This window comes from Candoia aspera, chromosome 5 (genome assembly GCF_035149785.1).
Source record: "Candoia aspera isolate rCanAsp1 chromosome 5, rCanAsp1.hap2, whole genome shotgun sequence".
Lineage (NCBI taxonomy): Eukaryota > Metazoa > Chordata > Lepidosauria > Squamata > Boidae > Candoia > Candoia aspera.
Genome location: NC_086157.1, coordinates 98,398,161 through 98,413,486, shown reverse-complemented (window position 1 = coordinate 98,413,486; position 15,326 = coordinate 98,398,161). Strand labels below are relative to the sequence as shown.

The window sequence follows — 15,326 nt, the reverse complement described above, 5'->3', positions numbered from 1 at the left end:
CAAGAAAACAGCATGGTGATGTCCCTCCCTCCCTCCCTTCCCCTTCCCTTTCTTTCCCTTCAAGTCAGGGTTGACTCCTGGTGACTCCCTGCAGTTTTCTTGGCAAGGTTTTGGAAGTGGTTTGCCATTGCCTGCTTCCTAGGGCTGAGAGAGAGGGACTAGCCCAAGGTCACCCAGCTGGCTTCATGGCTAAGGCAGGACTAGAACTCACGGTCTCCCGGTTTGTAGCCTGATGCCTTCAACCACTACACCAAACTGGTTCTCTGATTTATATGTAGTCACCAGGAATCTTGCTTGATCTGAGGGTGTTTTTATCTGTTGTAGTATGTCAAATTTTTTCACAGTATTGCTTGCTTAAGTGTTTCAGTAACCATTTTTGTTGAATTATTCAGTAACCATTTTGTTGAATACACACGTAATAGACGTGTGTATTGCTAATTGATAATGAACTTTTAAAATCATTCCATACCTTCTTTTGCGTAACTAATATGTAATAAGTTGGATTAAAATTAAATTGTCTAATTCTTGTACATACAGGAGCATACAGCTCAGCAAAATGGCAAAATACTTTATACAACCTCTATGATCTATTAGCTAATGAGATAACTCTTGTTAGCAGCAGAGGAAAATATTCTTCAGGCTCACGGAGCATTATTCTAAAGGACAACCTGGTTGAGTTAATGGCTGATTCTTGTCACCAGGTAAACTGTTACTATACTTTCATATGACTATTCTACACAGGGTTTCTGTGAGACTTAACAGAGTCCCACTGCATTCACCAAGGCAGTACAAAGGAGACCTGTCTGCTTGATCTTGCACAGTTAGGCAATCCCTTTTCCTTAACTGGGAGGGCGGGCAGTTTGTACTTTCAGACTTGCTAGATTCTGTTAATGTAGCCTTACAATAAAGTAAAATTAGCTCATCTAGTCATGTTTCCTGTCTGGTTTACCTGGGAGGGCTGACATCAATCTAGCAAGTCTGAAAGTACAAACCTCCCACCTTCCCTATTTACCACCTGAGTAGTTAGGGCAGGTCCTTTCTAAGTTTCTTTCTCTGGCCGTTACTCTGTTGCAGGTTCCTTTCTCTTTTAGCTGATTGTCCCCTAGACAGCATCTCTTCCCCTGTCTTCCAAGGTCACCCTCACATTCCATCACACATTTAAATTTGCCAGTGTGATCTGAAGATATTCTAGGGACTGTTTTGGAGCTGGGGTTCACCTAGTGACCATGGATAGCCCATCTCTGGACTGTCAGTTTGCATCTTGAAAACACAATATTTTAATCTTAATTTTTTTATACTGCACATTTTTATGTAAAATATGTAACAGGATTTCTCTTTAATTCTTTAAATGTCTCATTTTTTAATATAAGGTATTTACTGAAGACACCAAAGTCTTGGAGGTAACCCAGACATATGCAGTTACTCAGCGAGAGGCTGGAGATGGAGAAGGACCATCCAAACGTAGGAGAATTGAATTAGGTTGGGAAGTGATTCAAGAACACTTGCAAAAATCACAGAATAGTTTTGATGTCATACCTTGGTAAATAAGAATGAAAGAAAAGTATTTTAGTTTATTTCTGAAAAGTGTCAATTATTCACTTTCTCTTAATGATCTTTGATATTTTGTTTTCAAGGCTGCAGATAACCACCAGATTAGTATCTAAGTACCCCAGAAGCCTTCCTGACAATGACCTGGCTCATTTGCTTAATATACTTTACCAATTATTACCTCAGCAGCGTCGAGGAGAGCGGACCCCTTACGTACTAAGATGTCTTAAAGAGGTTGCACTGTGTCAAAGCCAAAAAATAGATCTAAATGTCACACAGAAGTTAGAACTGCAGCGAACATGGTCCAGAATTTGTTCTCTGGTAGATCGTAGTCTAAACCTTCGACAAACTGAAATGGAAAGCTTTGAATTGCTTGGAGTCATACTTCAAAGAAATTTAATGACAACGGACAGAGAAATTTGGAGAATATTTACAGGTTCCGTATGCAAGCCATCAAGGTAAAATGGAACTCTTTTTGAATCTCAACTATTAATTGTATGTTAATTGCAAAGTAGTACACTAGGATAAGCAACTCATGCCCTCCAGAGGTTTTCAGTTTCAACTCTCCATCTGTTCTGGCCAATGATGAAATATTACGATAGATGCAATTCAAAACGTGCAACATTATTAGATTGTCTGCCCTGCACTACAAGTGCTAGAAATTTAGTTAAGGCTATGTCAATTTTGTATTTAGCAAATTATTTTCAGTCTTTAGTTCTATTTTCTAACTAGTACTAGCAGAAACACACACTCATCTGTTGGAAACCCCTTTTGAGTAATTTGGGTATTTTAATCATTTATCTAAATTAGATGCAATCTTATAAGCCTAAATCATACTTCATGCTACAATATGAAGTTTAATTGGATTTGGCTTTGTGTGCTCTGTGAACTCACCCATACCAGTTTGTAACCCAAGAATATTGTGTAAAACTATTGAGACTTAATGGAAACTTTCTGAGTAAACATATCTGTGTCAGTGCTGTTACACTAATAGGGATTGGAATCAGAGAAATTCCAGCTGAAAGGGAGTTTCCCACCCTGCCACTCTTCCCTTAAGTAGTTTAAACATCTTGGAAAACTTGTTCCGTAAGTGGGGAAGGGGAAGATTGTAAAAAATTGGGAAGAAGAGCTTTTTAGGAGTAGGAGTTCCTACCTATGCAATTTAGCTTCACCCATTTTTATCAATCCATGTATCACATCTGGGAATAAAATAAGATCTGGAAAGTTAGCTTCTGGCCAATCCTGGGTAGGCTTGGATCTCTGATCAATCTGTATAATTATGGTGGTATTTTAGATAGATTTCTACTAATATTTTTGCTAGAAATTATGTTGGGGCATTTCATGACACAAAACAATGAATTGTGTAGCTATTTAAAACTGATTAGATAAGAAGAAATTATATGAGAACTTTTTGTTATAGATACTTCCATTTTTTTCAATATAAGAATTAAAAACAATACGTAGATCTAGAGGGCAGAGGGAATGGCAGTGAAGGGAGGAAGAGCTGCTACCAAGGCAACGGTCAGATAAAATGGGCCTGACCCCTGGCCAAGAATGTAATGTGAGTAAATGTCTCAGACAAGCCCCTCCTTAGTTCACATGAAGATAAAGGAAGGGAGGGGAGAAGTGCATTCAGACTTGCAAGATTCTGTTACTAAAGTTTTACAATAAAAGTAGTACTAGCCTACATGTTGGTGTCCTAGTCTGGTCTATCTGGAAGGGGTGACAGAATGATAAGAGTGATCTATGTCAAATAATGAATTACCGATTGGATAGTAAAGAACATAAGCTGGGTTCACACACTGCGTCACACTGCTTTTTGTGCTTTTTTAACCATTGTTTGTTAACTAAACAAAACAGCTGATTTCAGATATTTTACATAGCCACTAAGAAACTACATTTTCACTTGCTGTGTTCCTGATACCTTAACTACAGTATGGTTAATATTACACACTTTCTCTCCCCTTTCCAGTCTTGCATTCACTAACTTCACACTGTTACATTACCCTAACCTTCTCTGATTAGCTTTAATTTGATCTCTCCTAGCCTAATGCCTTCACCAGATAGCATGAACACTGGAGAGACTAGCAGAGTTGATAAGTTTAACTACTGTTGACAATTACTGTATATCTGTATTAACTGTATTATCCACCCAGAGTTGCTCTTTGAGTGAGATGGGTGGTGATGAAATTTGAAATATAAATAAGTAAATATAACCATTCTTTATCACATGCCTTTTTAATTACATATTACGGACCCATTTCAAATTCCAGTTACCATATCAATTCTGATATCCTAGTTAAATTTGCTGTGGTTTTGGCCTTGGGGAGAAGGATATTGGAACCTGAATTCACTCCCTGGTGATGTTTAATGAATACTAGAGCTGTAAATCAAGTGCTTGTACTTACTGTTGTTATTATTTGTTAGTTTTGCTGTTCAGTGTTTGGCATCAGCAATGACAGCTTTGGAAATGCCAGAAACTTTGAAAACCGGGTCATTTCAAAATGATTGGGAAGGAAATGCAGCTCGTACGCTAAAAGAACGAGTTTTGAAATGGCTTCTCTTCTGCTATGTGGAGGAAGTTATGGAAGACAGCAGTGAGCTCCCTCCAGTTTTGTGCAGGTATGCCCAGGAAATCAAGCAACCTGAAAAGAATTAGTTGTTCATCAGAGGAAATCAAACTTCTCTGTGTTTGTTTTTAATTTGAGTTTGGTAAGTAAGTTTAGAGCATTACTTGGCTGAAATTTCATAGTGGATTAGAATTTAAATCAATTTGTCTTAAAATGTTCTTAGTTTTAAAAATGTTTTAACAACTTGTAACAAATAATTGGTTTGAAGTTAAGCTTAGAAAAGTAATATAAAAATAAGGCTTCAAATCTACATTTTGGTAAGAGCTTTCAGCAGAACAAATATGTCTCAGATCAGTTTGCTTTCTGTGTTGTTTTGCTATTAAATGGCATTTAAATACATAATGCTTTATGAAGAATATCTAATATTTTCCACTTCTAAGGAAGTATCCAGACATACTGTAGATGAAAACTCCTATAAGCACGAAGGACAGGTTGTGTGATTTAGATTTCTTCTGTAGCTGCAAAATGTCGCTCCAGTTCCCACCTTGCCTTAATCAGGAAAGAGCTGGCTGCTTCAAGCTCCCCTCTCTGTTTTTGCTTTATCTTACTTTTCCTTTTTCTGTTCATTTTTCTTTTGGCTCAATGTTTTCTGCACTTTTAACAGTTTGTATCCTTTTTCTTTTTCTTCTGTGTAACTGAGAAACACACTTCACAGAGAAAAGGATATAAGGTGTTTGAACTCTGAGAGGCGCAGAACAGTATGTTGAAATGATCACTGGGACATTTATAGCTAGTACCAACAATGGATGTATGCTTTCTTTAAGAAACCTGGAGCCCATATATGTTGAGTGTAACCTTTTCCTGATTATCCAGCAAAAAAGAAAGGATATTATTTAGCTCATTGTAATCTAATAGACATCTCATATTTTGATACATATTTGGCAACAGATTGGAATTGGGGAGAATATTTCAGTCCAGGACCTAGTGAAGAGATCTAAATCTCTTGAACTGTGACTTTCCCCCTCAGTTTTCAGCTCTTTGTAACTTGATGGACATCATTTTCCAGGATTGTTTTACAATAACTGCTTCCTTGAGTTCTTGTAAGCTCCTGCTTGTATCACATGTTGTCATGTTCCCCGTTGCAAGGCATAAGTGCATCACAACGGGGAACATGCACATCAGGAAAGAGGAAGGGATAACCACTATCCTTTAAACACATACATCATCCCTTAAGCACCCAAACCCATAAAATCAATCACCAGGACAACAGGAGCGCACCTCGGACAGGACCTGGAAACCATTAACAGATCGGGGGAACACCCACCCATTACCCCGGGGGACGCACCTGCACCGGACGGAGGCAAAGAGACAAAGGGGAACATCGGAGATTGCCCGAATCGCCCATTGTCAGACCCATACCAACTCTAATCACCCATCCGGACCCGGCTTGGGGGACAATGGGGGGTGGAGGAGGACAGGGTCCGCCAACGGGGTATAAACACCCTGCTACCACACCCGCATTCCCGTCTTTTTCTCCGTATGCATTCTGCTTCAATAAACTTGGAAATCCTTAGACCCTCTAAGTGAGTCCGTGCCTTATTCGAAGTAAGGCTACCCTGACACATGTGTTCCAGCCATCCTGTCTTCTTTTGGCCTCTTTGATTGACTTTTCCAAGCATCGTGGGTTTTTTGCATTACTCTTGCCTTCATATGATGTATCAAAAATATTTAGCTTAATAGTTAGTGCTTTTAGTGAGCAGTTTAAATTATGTTTTGTCCAATAGCAGATGGATTGTTTTAAGAAAGACTTGGCTGGAGGTGATGTTGTAAGTACTTCCCACTGAAATACTTGATGCACAGTGAGAAATTAGATCTTCATACACATCCTTTATTGAATCTATTAAAATTGCAGTACTTAAACATATAAAAATACTGATATGTTGCATCATGAAAGTATGCTGTTCTGTTTTTTTGTTTTTTTCAGTGACTTTCCTAAGCTAGAGTTACAGAAAATCCTTGTAAGTCTGACTATGAAAAATTGTAGAGCAGCAATGGCATTTTTCCACAATGCATCAGAATGGTATGTTTTAAAGTTTTTTTAATTAATATTCAAATTAATTTTTGAATATATTTTTGAATATCTCAAATATCTAATATTTGAGCTAAGAATTAATGGAATATTGGCTCCTTCAGAGATTTTATGACAGGGATTGCATTTTACTTTACCATGCTTTCACTTTTGTGTATATAAATGTCTATCAGAATATTTGCAGGTAATCATTTATAGTAGATACAAATAGATATATAGATACAGATGCAGATTTGCACAAATGTATATATTCAATACACATTTAGGACTGTTGATTGAGTCCTAAATGTGTATTGAGTACATATATTTACTGATAATTACAATAGTTAGATATTCACAGTCAAACACTTTAGACACTACCTAACACTGGTTGTCTGGTATTTAGCTCCTCTCTGTTCTATACACATTGCTCTCAACCAGGATTTTTAACTATGGTGTATCAAACATGCCATAGAGATCCTATTTGTATAAAATTTTGAACCATAATAGTGACTTGATATGTTAAATTAAAAGCCAACCAACCATATTATGGCTGAACATTATTTTTTAGCTTTGTGCCCTTGTCTTCTCCTGAGTCACTGTTATTCTCTGGCCATATACTGTACTTCAGCCTTGATCACCTTCTTTGTTATACTGACTTTGCATTCCTTTTGTTACTAAAATATCTGCACAAAGCAAGTTTAAAATGAATTATTGGACACAGATAATAAAAGAGCTTCTAGTTTAATGTGACTGAGTCATCAATTTCCTAACCAGTTTGGGCCTAAGTATATTGAACTCTGAACTCTGCACAAATTTCATGTACCAACCTGACAGATCACAGGATTCCTGCCTTTCTGGGTGGCAGGGGAGTTTAACCATTGCTGGATGCTCATTTACAAGTGATAAATAAATGAAAATAAAATTTATTTTATTAAGCATGCAACATATCCAAGAGAAAGAAGAAACCGGTCTTTCAGAAATTGAAGCTTTTTACCTGCAGACAACCTTCAATGAAATTGATATTTATACAAATACGGCAGATGAGGTATCAGAAAAGAAACCTTCTAGTTCCAGCCTTGTTGTCAGTCAGAAGCTTGAAGAAACCTTAAAACATGACCTTATGATGATGACAGAGCAGCTGCTTAGCAATGTTTCTCTTGAGGTAAGCCAGAAAAGAAAATTGGGGTTCTTTGTTCATTGTGACAGGGTTATTAAAGTCTGACTTGTCTCCTGTATATTTGTGAGTAGACTTTGGATTAGTAAAATTAATAAAATAGACTAGGGATAGGCAGCTTTTCTAAGCCAGGAGCACGTTTGGCAAGTTGAGAGCATGTTGTAAGTGGATTTGCCAAGGGACCACCATGAGAGCCTGGTCTGTCCACAGACATGGGTGACCGTGATGGATCAGAAAACTTTTGTTTACCTGAAATACAAACTAAGCCCCAGGAAGACTAAACACGTCCATTTCCTCATGCAAGGAAATATAATGGCAGTGGCTAATGCTTTGCTTTGCAGCCTGCCGCTTTCTATTTATTAATTGTATTAATTTTTTTTAAAAAATCATCCTGCAAGATGCCTAGGGGCAACATATTGCCTACCCCTGAAATAGATAATAATTTATGCTGGGCTGCTCTTCAAGTATCTATTTCTGAAGTTTGCATTTTCAAGATTTGCCCATTTCATTTGTTTATTAGAGGTGAGGTAGTGATGTTGCAGCACTATGGTGGAGAAATGATAAGACTTTCTACTTTTCGTCAAATGAACTGGGACCTTCATGTAATTTCACCATAGTGCAAATGCTCATTTGATCGATAATTTTGCACTGTGGGTGAATCATACGATTTAAGTATCTCTACAATGCTGATGGTGAACCCTTAGTTGATGCTGCAAACTCTGTGTGATGGATATAGTCGAAGTCCAGCCGTCAGGGGAGGGAATAGGTGGAGAAGCCTAGATCAGAGTGTGCCTTCTGCCTAGAGTCCTTCTGTCTAGAAAGGTGATGAAATTGTGCAAGGAGAAAAAAGGAAATTGTATTACAGCAGGGGCACAAGCAATAGGATTGAATATCTTTGTTTCCTTGCTTTATATCCTCTTAGCAGGCAGGATCCTGGCAACAGTGTTTGCTCAAGGCAACAGAGATGCAGTGTATAAAGAGAAATCAGTACTTTTGGTAACACTGATATATATTTTACTGTGCTCTGTCTTTCAGTAAATATGTTTTTTATCATTTTATAACTTCTAAGCTTGTAGGCTCAGTTTTATTTTTACATGTTTTACATTAGTGATAGTCTGAATTAACACACTCCAAAAATAAATGCATCATGACTACCAGTTGTATTTCAACAATCTATAATTTATTAAAAGATTATCTAAATTATAACTGTTGTTGAATGTAATTAATATAAAGTTTTAAATAGATTTATGCAATTCATTTATTTTTCAGACCATACCTATGGAAATTCTGATGCGTTGTACCAGCATCTTGACTGGTGTTCTTGGATGCTATTGTTATGCTGGCATTCTTACAGAAGAAGAAGCATGTAAATTGGATCTTTTTCAGAAAGCTAAGGTAGAACTTTTTGACTTAAGCTAAAGTAATTGCTCCTAGTTGATATGAAGAGGCATTCATATGGTGATTAATCTCCATGATATAATCTCAAAAATCATAATGAAGATGCCTTTAATATATGAGATCCTTCAGGTTTCATCCTCTTTACAATTCATTTTCTGCCTTCATCTTGGATAGTTTTTCTTCTCTGTCCTTTGTAGTCTTCCTATTTGTATGCTTTTCTTTTATCTTCAGGATGGGTAATGGTGGGAAAAGAACAAGATTGCTCTGTAGGAATAAAGAATTTGCAAATGAGATCAAGGAATGTTGTAACCTTTGGAGAGCATTAAGAGGGTGCACATATTTTTATTACAGTAGTCCTTGCTCAACAACAGTAACTGGGAGCAGAATTTCTCTTGCTAAGCGATGCTGTCATAAAGTGCAATGTCACGTGACCACATTGCTTAGTGGTGGCAATCCTGGCAGTCCCTGCTGCCATCATTAAGTGAGGATCACGAGTCATTAAGCGCAACTTCCTGCCAGCTTCCAAAAGCACAATCAGGAAGTTGCAAGATGCAGGCAGCTTAAAATATTTTTCAGGCCTCAGGGACCCCTACACATTCAGATTCAAATATAGGCCACAAGTTACACAATTATTATATTCGTTTTATGTGTAGACCTGTATATATGCACTAACAGTGTAGTTAAATTAAAAATAAAGAATGAAAGTTACCTCTTTAATGTGAAATTGCCCAAATTTGAAATAATTTTTTAAATGAATCGTGATCTCCCAAGGAACACCTAGTGACCTTTTGTGGAACCCTAGGGTTCCACAGAACCCTGGTTGAGAAACTCTGCTGTATCTATATATCTGAGATGAAACGTCTTAAATCATTTTATTTTTTTCCTTTACAGTTCTGTTTTCATTATGTGGGTGAAAGCATTTCTCAGGCTAAAAACAAGCTAAATGAGGATTCTAAAATTGTTTCATTGCGGAATGTAATAATGCAGTGCACTAGTTGTTTATGCAACTGTACCCAGGTGAGACATTTGTAGGGCATCTCTGTATTTATGCCTGTTGCTTCCATGTGAAGGTCACTTATTTGTAAGATAAATTTGTTCATTTTAGTTATATATGAATGTCCATGTATACATACTCACAGTTATTTTGCAGAAAAATAAGGAAATATTGTTTGACATAATATAGAAATAATACTTTATTAGTTCAGTGTGCACAATGAGACTTTTGCAAATTGCTGATTCTACAAGACTTTAAATGGCTAGGTATTTTTTTATTTCTTGTGAAGCTGAATCAGTCAGATTGACTTCAGTGAAATTTAGACAGCCTTTAAAGAGATGGATTCTGAAACTGGTCCTTATTTTTCAGGTAGCAGTTTATTTTAAGTTTTATCATACAGCTTGAAAGTTACTTTTTAATAATACTTGCAGTCTTTATCCAGGGTAATTTTACTTGGGGCATTTGCATTTTACCTGGGACATTTGCTGTTCATTAAAGGAAATTTAATCAGGGTCTATAACTTTAAGTATTGTCAGCATGGTACTGACCTTAAAGGAAAATGGTGTTCTTTTCTCACTGAATTAAAATTACAAGATGAATGGGGAACTGGTTACAGGTGCCTGCAGATTATTTTACAGTGGGAAAAACCAAATTGTTCATGATATTCTTTTATAACTAATATGTCTTCTATTGTTCATCATTTATTTGTTTATATTTATGGGCCGCCCAACTCCAGTGGACTCTGGGCAGTGTACAAAACTAGAGAAAACATAAAAACAGCTAAAAACATTAAATCAAATAGACAGCCCTGACGACAACAGCAACAATAATAATAGGCAGCAAAGTAAACGAAACAAAACAGGAGCCATTGGACAAATAATAAAAATGAACTCCAGGCCTGAGACCAAAGCCAGGTTTTCAAGGCTTTCTGGAACCCCAGGAGAGAGGGTGCCATCGTTATCTCTTATTCTCATTCTCATTCTCATTCTTCTTACTCTGTTTCAACAGAATAGCCCCAAGAAGAGTTTGACCGGCATCTTCTTGCATTTGTTAACATCAAAGCTGATGAATGATCTTGCAAGTATCTGCACACATCTAGTGAGTAGATCCGTTGTGAGTTTTTTTCACTGTCTATATTCCTCCTAGGAACTGTACAATTGCATTTCCTCTCCTGCCACTTCATTGCTTCTCAGAAACAAAATTAACTTATCGCTGGCAAGTGGTAGATTAGCAAACTGCAGTTACAGTCTCACCTATGACTATTTTCTCAATTACAGTAACTATACTTCTGCCACCAGCCATCAAGTGATTGGTTACAAAGTATGCAGCACATAAGAGTTAATAATTGAAATCCTTATAAATAGCTTATTATAGTTTTATAGAAAGCAAAATCAAATTTTTCACTAGTTCTCATACAATTATTAAGCTGGAGTCATATTAATTTCATGTTGGCTTCAGGTATTAAGATAAAATAGTTAAGAGCAGAGACATCACACTGAAAACAAAGGTCCTCATAGTTAAAGCAATGGTGTTCCCTGTAGTAACGTATGGCTGCGAGAGCTGGACCATAAGGAAGGCTGAGAGAAGGAAGATCGATGCTTTTGAACTGTGGTGTTGGAGGAAAATTCTGAGAGTGCCTTGGACTGCAAGAAGATCAAACCAGTCCATCCTCCAGGAAATAAAGCCAGACTGCTCACTTGAGGGCATGATATTAAAGGCAAAACTGAAATACTTTGGCCACATAATGAGAAGACAGGACACCCTGCAGAAGATGCTGATGCTAGGGAGAGTGGAAGGCAAAAGGAAGAGGGGCCGACCAAGGGCAAGGTGGATGGATGATATTCTAGAGGTGATGGACTCGTCCCTGGGGGAATTGGGGGTGTTGACGACCGACAGGAAGCTCTGACGTGGGCTGGTCCATGAAGTCACAAAGAGTCGGAAGCGACTAAATGAATAAACAACAACAAAAGAACTGAGCAGAGATTTGCTCCTATGTAAATTTCCCAGCCAAGCAAAGCCAGTGTGAAAAACTTAGTGTTGCTTTGCTTAAATTACTAGATTAATTACTGAATTCCAAGATGTCTTTCTTAGCAAACATCCACATTTTATGGAAACCTTATTGTAAAAAGGAGTGAGCCAAATTCAAACATTAATGAACACATGGAAGTGAAGCTTCTATACTGAAGGAAGATTTTAGCAAAAAGATAATGTTGTCTAGCTTTTATCCAGGGGTATTTGGAGGGGAGGGGTAAATGGATGTTAACTTAAGTTCATAAAAATCACATTCGTATAAATTTATCATATATTATATATTTATTATAATGTATTGCTCTTTTTATAAGAGAGATGGTATGAATAAATATCTCTGTTAGATGTTTTTTACTGGAAAGTCAAGTGAAGCTGAAGAAGTGGATTTAATAGAAGATTCTCCTGAAGAAAGTAGAATGGAAGAGGGAAACCAAACAGTCTTTGATCTGTTTGATGATAAGTCTAGTGAAGTTGGTGAAGTGAATGAGGCTGGAGACTTGCACACCTTGACAGGTATATTTAGTCTGTTTGGTGCATATTTTTGTGGGAATTGAATGTTTTTAGCAAAAAATAGTTTTGAAATTAAAATTAATTAATTAATTAAATTTGGGGAGTGAAGAATTATAATTCAGGTACTTGAAGCAGACTTCCTCATCGGAAATTATCGTGATGCAATGATTTATATAAAAATTTATAAAATAAAGCCTTCTGTGATGCCATGGAGCATTCACAAGATTGACAGCTTCTTCTTGGACAGGGAGTATACATCCCTCTGTGTCAAGCAGGATCTTCTTACGAAGAGGGGCTTATTTCAGCACATTACAAAAGAAGAGATCCTCACAACCCTTATCTTTCCAGATAGGAGACAATTTCCTTTGAAAAAGTAGTTCTCCAGCAGGAGGGAGGCAAGCAAGAAGCTCTGTCCTGGGGTGGGGGAAGGGGAAAGAACTCATACTCTTGTCTAACCTCTGATTAAATTTGGAGTTTAGAGGAAGGATTTTCTTCATAACAAATTGGCACAGAATTAACTTTTCCAAGGGTCATCTATTCTCTAGAGCAGTAGAAAAATGTTGAGCTTAAGCCTGATTTATTGTACAGGTAGTCCTCGCTTACCGACTGCCTCTTGCAGCAACATTTGAAGTTATGACGGTGCTAAAAAATAACTTTGCGACCAATCCTTGCATTTACAACCATCGCAATGTCCCGCCGTCATGTGAATACCATTCGGTTGCTTTGCAACCAGCACACATTTATGACTATTGTAGCATCCCTCAGTCACATGACCACCATTTGTGTACTTCACAACTGCACACATTTTCCCTTGCAACAAGCAGAGTTAATACTGTACAGTATAGAAGGCAGAAGTAAAATCATAAGTCGCCATTATGTGATTTTTCACTAGTGACTATGTTGCTTTGCTTAGTGGCCAAAGGGGATGCAAGGTCATAATTCCAGTTGCCATCATGTGATTTTATGCTTAGCGACTGTGTTGCTTAGTGACTGAGTCGCTGGTCCCAATTGTGGTCGCTAAGTGAAGACTACCTGTACTTGTGATTATTGTCCTTATCCAAATTCAATTTTGTGTATTTTTTGTAAACGGACACTTCTTTACAGAGCTTCTTCTAAACAAGAGCAGATGAGCATCATTTTGGAATCTGCTCAGAGTCTTATCATATTTTTTCTATTGGAGGTTCTCTAAGAAGTTTTCTGTGATATGAGCTACCCTATATTTTAACTTTCTCCATTAGTGATTCTTCTGTAACTATTTAAAATGTAAAAGGAATAATTATATTCTCTCCTTTCCTTTTTTTTTTTTACTTGCCAATAAGGCACAACTCAGTCACTAGAGCCTCGTGTGGCGCAGAGTGGTAGGTGGCAGCACTGCAACCGAAAACTCTCCCCACGACCTGAGTTTGATCCCAGCGGAAGCTGGATTCCCAGGTAGCTGGCTCAGGTCGACTCAGCCTTCCATCCTTCCGAGGTTGGTAAAATGAGCACCCAGCTGGCTGGGGAAGGTGATGACTGGGGAAGGCAATGGCAGACCACCCCACTATAGTCTGCCAAGAAAATGTCACAAAAGTGGCGTCCCTCCAAAGGGTCAGACATGACTTGGTGCTTGCACAGGATACCTTTCACCAAGGCGCATAGGATGTGGGGCTCTTATAACTTTCATACGTTGGGATTTTAGGATAGGGCACCAATAAAGGTTTCCCCTAGTGGCAGTGAGAACTGCCAAGCTGCTACATCAAGGCAAGAGGTGGAACTAGGATGTGTGGACACAAAGGATTTTGGGAAGACTTTGTACCTATCATCCCATGGTTGAAGACCTTGTATCTTTCATCCCATGGCTCAGTTGTGTTGTTTCGGAAACATTTATAAAAATTACTGTATGACAGTTTTTGAAAAGGCTGAGGTGACAAGGAGTTAGTTGTTCAGTTAAAAAAAAAACTTTCAAAGCAGAGCAATGCTGCCTATCTAAATAAACATGGTACTGATAAACACTAATTCTCTGGCTCTTTGAAACTTCTACAGGCTGGTCATTCACATGTGTATTCTTCCCATGCCAGTGATAAGTTAGTACATTTTTTGTAGTAGCTGTTATAACTTAAGATTCATTTTATTTTATATGTGGTAGCCAATGTACTGATTGCTGGGAGGGGAACAGGGAGGAGATGAGTGCTCTAGTTAAATGCAGTTGGTTACAGCTTCCTGACAGATAATTTATTGTAAGTTTTGAGGGCTGTGTCTTCATAGCTTTTACACATTCATCATATTACCCAGGTGCCAAAAGTCCATTATCAGAAGAACATCTGACAAAACCGGATTTGCTCCTTCTTGATATTTTAAAGTTCTTGTGTATAGCTATCACCGCAGCTACAGTACAAACAGTTCCCTTTAGATGTTCCGAAATTTGGAGGAAACTCTTAATGCTAATAGATGGAAATTCATTTGATTTTATTAAACCTCTACATTTGCATGTGGTGAGTACAATGATGAAATATTCTGCGTAGCTCTCTGTTTTTAAATGCTGTTGAATTGTAACTTATTATTTATTTTATTTCTATGCCAGCCTTTCAGAGAAATTCAGAATGACAAGAAAACAATAACACAATCTTAAATAAAGCCATCACAATAAAATTGGCAGGGGACTACCTTGTAAATATCTGGTTTATTAGCTGTTTAGGACTTTATAGACTAATTTCAGCAGCTTAAATTGGGCCTGATAGCTCACAGGTAATAAGGGCAGCTGTTTCAGATCTGGTGTTATGCGGTCCTGTTTCTCTTGAAAATCAAGCAGCTATGTTCTACTCTAGATCCGGCTTCCAGACCTGGTTCAGAGGCACCCGTGTAGAGCGCATTGCCCTTATCCAATCAAGAGGGTATTGGATCACTGTGCAGAGTTATATATGTATTTTAAAAATATGAATGTTGGAAACTGGAGAATTCTTTTTGGTACATAAAGCAGTTAATCATACTTTTTTGAGTAATAATATACTATTATATTATATAAAACAATTATATTGTGGATATATATGTGCTGAA

General features: G+C 37.5%; 1 protein-coding gene across 1 annotated transcript in view; it reads left to right on the top strand.

The window, feature by feature from the left end:
* ATM (ATM serine/threonine kinase) overlaps nt 1–15,326 on the top strand; it is a 78,847-nt gene that overhangs the window by 12,044 nt on the left and 51,477 nt on the right. The window contains exons 7-17 of the mRNA XM_063305809.1: nt 538–701; nt 1,371–1,540; nt 1,635–2,006; nt 3,976–4,170; nt 6,103–6,198; nt 7,126–7,351; nt 8,633–8,758; nt 9,653–9,778; nt 10,764–10,853; nt 12,128–12,296; nt 14,565–14,764. Of these exons, the coding sequence (XP_063161879.1) occupies nt 538–701; nt 1,371–1,540; nt 1,635–2,006; nt 3,976–4,170; nt 6,103–6,198; nt 7,126–7,351; nt 8,633–8,758; nt 9,653–9,778; nt 10,764–10,853; nt 12,128–12,296; nt 14,565–14,764 (1,934 nt within the window). The remainder of the gene's footprint in view (nt 1–537; nt 702–1,370; nt 1,541–1,634; nt 2,007–3,975; nt 4,171–6,102; nt 6,199–7,125; nt 7,352–8,632; nt 8,759–9,652; nt 9,779–10,763; nt 10,854–12,127; nt 12,297–14,564; nt 14,765–15,326) is intronic.